Below are 10000 nucleotides of genomic sequence, written 5' to 3' on the forward strand. Positions count from 1 at the left end.
GAGGATGTGCGACACTACGGAGGATCAGTGAGTCAGAGTGCCCATGAGCTCGAGAGTGAGTCTTTTCTGACGAATACTCACCAATCATTCACTTTCTGGTCACAGGGCGAAAGCATAAAAGATGACCGCCAGGTCAACAGGATAACAGTATCAAATGCATATCCTCTCCTTAACTTGGATTATACTGATAGCCTTGGTGATGCAAAACACAAAAATGATCAATTTACTCCAGGGATATGACCAAATCCCTCTAACAGACCATGCTAAACTAATATCTACATTTACTACTCCTCGGGTAGTACTAAGTGTAGATATTGCATTTACTATTCCATGCCATTTGGTAGCTGCTGCACCGGCAACTCCGGAGGATGGTTAATATGGTGATTTATGATTTGCCTGGAGTGAGGGACTACCTTGATGGATTACAGTTGTTAGTAGTGAATGGAATACAAACGTGCAAAGGCTGCATGACCTCTTCATGAGGCTTACAGATGCTGGATTAGTTATTAAGACTCCATAAATGTCAGTCTGCCTCAGTCAGCTACGGTGGAATTCTAAGCTAAGGGAAGACAGTTACAGAGTTGCAAGGTGGAAGCAATACGTCACTACCCAGAAACTGAGGACCAGAAGTCTCTTAGACGGATCTGGTTACGTCAGGTTTACTCGACGGTTCTGTAGCAGTTTTCAGTTCCAGGCTGCTGCCCTCACCAGGCCTTGTAGTACGAAACAACAGTTCGCGTGGAACAACGAGATGAAAACTTCGTTTCACAAGAACTAAGATTAGTTGCATTTGGGCCAGAGCTTCTTACAACTGAATTTCTGTAAATCCTAGTTGGTACAGTATAGGTACAGTTCTCTTCAATGAATTCAGACGTTGTACAATAACTCCGCTACCATCACAGAAAATCCCATCCTATCAGAAAAGCTGCAATAGTGCAGAAAAGAAATGTCTAGTATTAACACTTACTCTCGGTAATGTTGTTTTTCGTGTACGACAGCGTTTATCCAACAATGATTAAGTAAATATACACTCCCTGGCATATCTTCATCTCAGGAAAATAGCAAATATATTATTCCACAATGCTCATGTGGATCAGGCTGCTAAAACTTCCATATTTTTCTCTAAATTATTTATCCTCCCCAGTACATAATTTACCCATGAAAGTCTGTTTTGAATTCACAATTTATTAAACAGGAGACAAAAAGCACTCTAAATACGGTGTTACAACTCATGATGGTGAGTCTTACAGGAAGCATCTCGTCGTCCTGATTTACTTGTTAGGAAATAACGATGATAAATAGTTTTTTCAGTAGTGTCATACGACCAGCAAATAACGCAATCATAACATCACAAGCTTCAAACCGTTCTTCAAGACTGAACTAAAGTCATCCTAACAGACAAATACTTTTACCTATGAGTTAAAGTGTAACAGAATTGTATGAATAAGCTCGAAAACAAAGTAAAACTAATGGAGTAGCGTTGTACGACTCTGTCAAGTATTGTCAACCAAGCTCTCGTTACGGGACGTTAATAATTACACGAACAATAGAAAACTACCCAATTAGACCCTTATTTATCAGTTACCTAACCAAACTTACTGGGTTTAACAAAATTAACAAATATTAGTTCATTATATTCCCAACATAAATCCACTGAAATTCTCTCTGTGAAGCTTGGAACCTATTTTAGACCTCCCTACCTCTTCCCCAACTAATATGATTGCTTTCTAGGAGGTAGATAGCATTTTAATAACTATACCTGTCAGTGAAACTAGACATATTTCAATACAATTTACAAGTGTCTAAAGCACAAGCACCATCCCCTAGTATTCCCAGAGAAGTACTTAAAGAGGAGCGCTTCCTTTGTATCACTAGGGTGCCCATTAGTCACGTTACGACGAACTATAACGTTAGATTGTTGGTGCCGATGGGACCCTTTGGATCCTCTTACTGATTTACGAGGTTGCGGTGGAACAACCGTTTCTCTAGTCATTCCAAACTCTCCACCTATGGCAGATATGTGGACAAAATATGTGCCACTTATAAGGATGTGCAGAACTACAAACTTACATGAAAACATTCAGACAACTCGACGTCTTGGATTTCATGACAGAAACCGAAGCGAAAGAGAGGATCCCTGTCCTTTGATATTCTTATTGCAGGGCAATTAAAGCGTACTGCAAGCAAAACCGATGTATCGGGTGAGTTGCGAGAAATGTACCTTTCTCTTTGTAACAGCGTTAAGGGGCCTTCAAGCATTGCAGTACATGGAAGGAACAGAACGGATATCGGGATTCCATTATTGAGGACGCCATCTGGCAATTAATGGACGCATTCGCTACCAATAACACACATAAAAATACGACCAACAAGCAGCACCCGATGTATTGAAGAAAAGCAACTGCAACTAACAATTAACAATTTGATCCAAATTTACTTTTGATCTTCTGGAAGCGGAATACCGCTGCATCACTTGTCATTTAACATGTAAAATGACACTAACTACTCCTTTGACAAACAGGAGACTAGGTGCATAAATTCCCTTGCAATCAGGGAACTTCAAAGATGGTGACACTTCTTTCATGGGTCACTATAGTGTACAACTACGACCTGATGTTGACATACCACTGCAACAACGTTTCTATTTCTCAGCATTTCACAAATGTCCTTAAACTGCAATCACCTGTTAGACAGTTCCTTGAGAGCATTTATACAACAGATTATAATGTAGATACTGAAAGTGTTCCTCTTCAACACCAGGTACTATCTTAGATGATTTTCGCTATAGAAGAGTCTATTATATTGCAGACACCGAAATTAATCATTCAAGCTCAACACTAAATAAGAAACATGTCAAAACACGCAACACGATCTTCCTTGGACAGAAATTGCCGATAAACCATAGATGATCAGAAATGAACTCTAATCTTTCACTGATCTTTTAATCAATGTGTGAACTGTTAAAATACGATAAAATTAAAATTCCATTCACGTATCTGAGTACAAACATGTATAACGAACAAAAATTAAATCGAGAAATTTGTTTAGCTTCCTGTTCTCCTGATGACGCGTAATGACAAAGAAAGTTAGTTAGACAATTAGAAAGGCTTGTCTAATAGATCAAACAAAGTCCACACGCGATCACTTTTTTAACGCTGTCTTCGAGAAAGACTCCGTTCACACGCACACACAACCACACACAGACACGCGCGTACACATTATATATATATATATATATATATATCTATATATATATATATATATATATATATATATATAGTGTGTGTGTGTAATACTTCATTCATGGGTAGGTAGAAATTTTGCTAATAAATACTGGTACAAAACATCTACATATATATATATATATATATATATATATATATATATATATATATATATATATATATATATATATATATACACACACTTCTTGGATGAGCATAATGGAAATACACAAGACAAACAGAAGACCCTCCAAGAATGTTGTTTCATGAACCGGAGAGAGAGAGAGAGAGAGAGAGAGAGAGAGACGATAGAGAGAGAGAGAGAGAGAGAGAGAGAGAGAGAATAGGCAACATCAGCAGATAGGAAATGTTTGAAGAGCCAAATAAATAAATCAAACTGACAATGAACCAAGTGTGAACTCACAACCGTAAAATTCGACGGAGACATCTTCCTTATCCACACCCCCCCCCCCCCCCCCCCCCCCCCCCCCCCCCCCCCCCCCCCCCCCCCCCCCCCCCCCCCCCCATCCCCCCCCCCCCCCCCCCCCCCCCCCCCCCCCCCCCCCACCCCCCCCCCCCCCCCCCCCCGCCACGATAATGTCCTAAAGTATCCGGAAGAAAACGTTTCAAGAAATCATAAAACCGGGAGGAAACTGAATCTAGAATAAGCTGTAGGTATCAGACAGTTATAGGCTGGGAAGACATTCGGTTGATATTTCCTACATAAATCTTACGAGACACTGAACAGAAATAATCGGGCGCTGGAATATGCAGTCCTTTTTGTTACTGTATAGCCCTATTAAGCTTTTCAAATAGTCGCTTTGGTAAATCACGGCTTCGGGAAGAGCGTTTGTTGAAGAGAGTGGCCGGGTCATTCTCCCAGACAACGGCACAGACAGATTATGCTTGGGGCGGTCTCTTTAACTAGACGGTGTGCCTGGGAGTTAAATAAATTCTTAAAATAAGCCATCCTGCATTCTTCATTCTCAACACTACTATACAATGTTTAGTAGATCATTTCTTTTCGACTTTTTACTTCACACACAAAGTTTATTCGTACTGACAAAGTCAGTGGCATTTCGGGTTTGTTTGATTTCAATTTTTGTTCATAACCTCGATCTACATTTGACTGCGGGAGAGAAAAATACAGTAAATCTGCTGGTTCTTGGATACTTAACTGAATCACTGAGGATTTCATCGTAGCCATTAAAACCGTTCAGCCAGTAACTAATGAGCAGTTCCCAGATTGAGTGATCTCAAGAGTGACTTTACTTCAACAATGAATAACCAATCGTAATGTTTTTTTTTTCAAAAACTTTCGATGTCGGCTTAATCAAGTTATAACGCTATTTAGTTAAACGTTAGCAACTCGAATTATTTTGAAGAGAAATATCAATTTAAGTCCGTTTTAATGAAGGGGAGCCTTTAGGATTTAAAATACATTACATGGGATTTCAGTTCTCCAAAGTCCATCAAAGTTTCATGACTAGACGACTGGATGAATGCCCTCTTTAATGACATCGACGCAGGAGAAAGAAAACGGACGAAATCCTGCACATTTTACATAAATCCTACGACTATTCCATTCCATTGTGGGGCAAAATCCAACGTCGGGGAGGATACGCTGCATTCTGAGCGTCTCTTCCCTAAAAAATAAAATATTATTAAGCAAAAGCAACGCATTCAGAAAATGCAAATATTTTCACTGCTAATCTGCATCAAAAGAGAAAGGATATAAAAGCTCAGGCGTCCATTCAAGATTCTATTACTATCATATTTCATTTCGTTTAAAAAAAATAAATAAATAAATAAAAAATAAAAACTTGCCGTGGTTGAGTTTCGCTATACGAGAGTCAGACTCGAAAAGAAAATTGTATCGCACGTAGAAGAAATCAAGCGGCACACAACGTAATTTCAACTTAAAATGCAAATTTTAAGAGGACCTTTATTCCCTTCCCTAGGTAAAGTTACTTGTTACACATCAAGGCCGACCTAGTGGTCCGACAAATTGTATGAACTTACAGGAGCGCGCAAAAAGGTGCACAGAGAGTAGATGCATTCATTCACGTGACTCACGAATAAATTCAATTACGTACAGAAATGCACAGAATACAACGTTCAACAACGAGTGTTCCAAAAGTATGCAATTGTCATTTGACGCCTCACTAACTAAAATTTACAAAATACGGACGATGACACACGTAACAGCCAGAGGAATATTTTTTTTTTATAATGTTGTGGTACGACAAAGATAACATTCAGTCATTTAATATAAGCTAACCTAACCTGGAGGTGCAAACCCTACCTAACTTACTAGCCTACGACCTACCTGCGATAATGAAGGCAAAGCTTCGCAGGCCCTCCCCAAATGCGCGGTCCATATTGCCGGACCCTCCACTTCCTACCTGGTGACCTCGCCGAGAGGAAGAGGACTGATGATGTAATAGTACACGACGGAGGGCGAAAGATTTCCTTAATCATATTTTACCAATATACTAATGACCCAAGTAACGCCGTATGAAAACTTTTATATTTTTACCAAAGTTACTAACTTTCGTCATAAAAGTTACTTCGGTCACAGTAAACTTTTGGAGAAAAGAAAGTTTTTTTACGTATTATTACTGAACTTGAGCATACAATAACAACACCAATTATAATACTTTATATAATAATTCTGACGCGCAATTTATCTTCAGTAAAGCGCAAAGTGACATTTACAAGACTACAGAGAAATATGCACAACAAGAAAAATATTTGGAACTAAACAATAAGTTACATAAATTTAGGCTACATGTTTTTTTTCCATTCCAGTAATGATGGTTTGGATATATCTTTGATGTTTGATGGTGTTTCATAACACCAGTATTTATTAGCTAAAATATGATCATTAACATTTTCGTAATTGAGTCACTACTTTCTGAACATACGGCGCACACCTTTCTTGGTCACCCTGAGCAGAAATGGCTGTTTGGCATGAAGACCAAACAAAAGAGTCTTATGATTATCCGGACACACCCAAATGTAATAATCACGAGAGAAAATGAACTTTAACCGACAGAGATTCCAGAATGAGAGGGACGGTAACCAGGTGTTTGGACAATTATAATATCTGAACTATAAGCATATCCAGAATATCAAATTTGACTGGTCTAGGCATTAATTTACGTGACATAAAATACATTTGAACATCAGCTTTTTTGGCAGCACATGGCACTTTGACATGAAAATCACTTATTCAGACTTTTTTTAAGAAAATGTTTTTCCAGAAAGGAAAGCTTTCAATAAATTCTTGGAAGTGAGCTACACCAGGAAACTGACAGCACAAGTAAAATGAGATTACCGTCATTCAAAAATAATGAATTCTGCTTTGGAAATTCCGCTACGTTACGGATCCAAGTTGTGAATTTTAACAACTATAAAGATTCTTATCGTTCGAATTTCCAAATAAGATTTTAGGTGGTTTTAAACATTTCAACATCTAAAAATTCCTAGGCATAACGGCAACGCACCAAATATTGGCATATATGGAATAACCATTTTATTTTTATAGTTACCTGTATGCATCTTCAGCTTGTATCTTCTGTTACCCTCGAAGCATCATTTTACTGTATCTTATCGTTTCAATTCCAATATTTTTAGTTTTATGTATTAGAATCATCTTTTAGTCTTGAATATCATTTAGCTGAAGATGAAAAGTGTCCCCAGCAACAATCATTTGACATTTAACTTCAAATAACTTGCAGCAGCATAATAGTGGTCACCCAAGCAAATTACAATGAAACTATAATCCACGCGAGAACAAACATAAGGCAACCAGTTTACCATGTGCTAATCAATGTTAGTCATTCCCCTTCTCAAGAATAAAACATCATAAATTTTCAAAACAGTTCATCGCAGACACAAAACACAAATGAAAAATAAAATAATTGAACGTCCTTTGCTTCTTGAACAAGGACAAGTACCACACTTATGCTAGATTTAAAAAGAGACGAAAGACTGACTAAACCGATAATCTTGAGACTTACAGAAAAAATAAACAAGACAAAATTCCAGTTAAATTTAAATTCAAATCTTTAAAAATTAGCTTCGAAAACTAAGAGGAAATTAAAGTACATAACATAATTTTAGATAAGTTTGAAACGAAAATAAATCTATATGGGGGAAAATGTTTAAATCCTAAAGCCGTAACAACTAAAGAGAATCTTAGATGACAAGGCGAAAAGCAAAAGCCTGATTTTTAAGTTGAAGATTTAATAACTGAAAGGAAATTAGAGCGCAAAGGCTTCTATTATGTATATCTTAGTTTGACAAACAACCGAGCATGTTTAGTTTACGGTGACCTTAAGAATATCTATATACCTTGAGAAATCATAAGAAATTAGAGCTCAAGGTACGTTTATAGAATGATTTAAGAACTATTTTCAAACTATAATAAGCGGACTTCTTTTTAATATCAGTTTCTCAGAATCGAAGCAATTATAACAAAGGGATCCTTAAAAAAGTAAAAGCCTTACGAAACTAAAGGTTTGCTGTCTGTGGGTAAAACCACTGTGTAGGTAATATACTACACTGCCATGCAGTCATAGAGAGCTCCTAGCCAATACTTCTAGCCGCCATGCCTTCAAGATCTACACTACTTACATGCAATACTAGCAGCGGTTCGTGTCGTAAAAACATGGAGTATGTTACACATGACAACAAGACGACACCTAAAAACCAACAACTACAAGGCACATTCATAAACACGATATATGTATGAAATTCAACATATGGTGTATGCACGTATTTACAAGTCAGCATACTCATATATACATACGTACGTGCATACACGAAAACTGCACTGAACAGAATACACAGATGTACTGCCTTTCCACAGAATACATTAGAATTCTGAATTTTACCCGACATACCAATTTTCACATCTTAAAATATACCGCCGACATCTGAAATGAGTGCATGCATGATCTGAATTTCCTTAACAATACACTTAAAATGACAACAATTTAAACCTACCTGCCTGAGGCGAACAAATTAACTCGACTCTTTTACGTTTGTGAAATAGGCCTTTTGTTCCGTGATTTACAAAAGACATCGGTTTTAAGTCGTATCCCAGAGAAAGGCAGCACATGCTTCACGTGAAGAAGTCTTATGGAAAATTCGGCGGCCATTATTCTCCGCTTTTATGAAATATGACAAATCAATTTTACGTATATCATCAACCTCGTACTCTTCGTAGTTATTAATCACATATTTCAAGTGTATCTCATCTAATTTTAAAAACAGACGAGAAGAAATTGTTGGTTGGTTGGTTTCTTGTAATTAAAACTAAACTATTTAAGATAATCCTTTTGACATAAAGAGCTAAAAGCCTATGATAAACAAAATTTTAATCCTTTTAATACTACTTACATCAAGACTTACTTTGGCATATTTCTTTGGAGTAATTAATTTCTATAAGACTACATGGAATTTACTATCTTCGCCGTATTGACTTTATTCATTAAGTAAAAATGGTTGATTTATAATTATCATATGAAACATATAAGAAAATTTAATTACTTTTAGGAAACCGAGAGTAGTTGCAACACGCTCTCACATGGTAAAACAGATTTGAATATCCGTTCAAAAGTCTTCGTCTTTCAATCTCTAGGTGTCAACGAGACCTCGCAAAATGGAAAGTATGAGACCATAATCCATAAGACTTTACGGTAAACAGAGATTAACAACAACTGAATAATAACAACAATTTAACTATATATATATATATATATATATATATATATATATATATATATATATATATATATATATATATATATATATATATATATATATATAAAATCCAAGACCATTGGGTCATGAACTTTAGGCAGGGAATGGACTCTGACCTTCGTTGGAAACAGAGGTCGGGTTGTCTTGATGGTAATGGACTTCTTACGCTGTTCCCGGACGCTGATGCTCGCGCCCACAGCCCCGTACATTGTGGCCGCCTTCTGCGGGAGACAAAGGGAATGACATTATCATCTAAATGACTCTCTTCACGCTAAATGATAATTCAATTAACGCAAAAGTTACTACAAGCACACAATGGCTACTTCCCTGTCTCTCTTCTAGAATTAAACTTGTAAACTCATATACAAACATAAAAGAAAACTTTATTTAAAAATGGCTGACTTAATATAAAAGGTTCTGTCATGGTGATAACTAAATCTAGGTGCTAGCCCAGGTTCCTGACATAAATTAAGGGTTTTTTTTTTTGACAAACATCACAAACAAATTCATTTACTGACTAGTTTCTTAAACCATAGTTGAGACTGACTATCTTGAAACTACAGCTAAATACAAATGAATACAAAGAACAAATGCAAAACAGCAAGCGTTATATAAATTATCGATTTGAAGATATATAAAAATAAAGGTTAGATTAGAAAGTCGTCACATCTATACATAAAGAAATAAATAATTGATTTCAAAACAGACGTAAACGGACGAAGAGAAGGGATTATGAAAATACAGGATAATCCAAATTCTTGTCCATGATCCGCCACATGGCATTCCCGTAATCAGCAGCAAGAGGAGTAATGAACAACAATGGGATGAACCTTTCCAGTTTAACGGAGAACAACTGGGAGCCTAATTAAACGAACCCTTTGAAAACCATTCCAGCTGAGTTGATCATATTCGAATATCCATTGATTGACATCAAGGGGAAAAATAAAAATGCTAACATCTCGATGATAAACACACATATATAATATATATATATAAAATATTAT

General features: G+C 36.7%; 1 protein-coding gene across 3 annotated transcripts in view; it reads right to left on the reverse strand.

Moving 5' to 3' along the window:
- Positions 1 to 10000, reverse strand: part of LOC135217893 (uncharacterized) — a gene marked incomplete at its 3' end in the record, with an annotated part of 656594 nt that overhangs the window by 246138 nt on the left and 400456 nt on the right. For all 3 annotated transcript variants that reach the window (XM_064253984.1, XM_064253955.1, XM_064253973.1), the window contains 1 exon segment: positions 9113 to 9217. In XM_064253984.1, the coding sequence (XP_064110054.1) occupies positions 9113 to 9205 (93 nt within the window).

Source organism: Macrobrachium nipponense, chromosome 19, assembly GCF_015104395.2.
Source record: "Macrobrachium nipponense isolate FS-2020 chromosome 19, ASM1510439v2, whole genome shotgun sequence".
In the NCBI taxonomy this organism is placed as follows: domain Eukaryota; kingdom Metazoa; phylum Arthropoda; class Malacostraca; order Decapoda; family Palaemonidae; genus Macrobrachium; species Macrobrachium nipponense.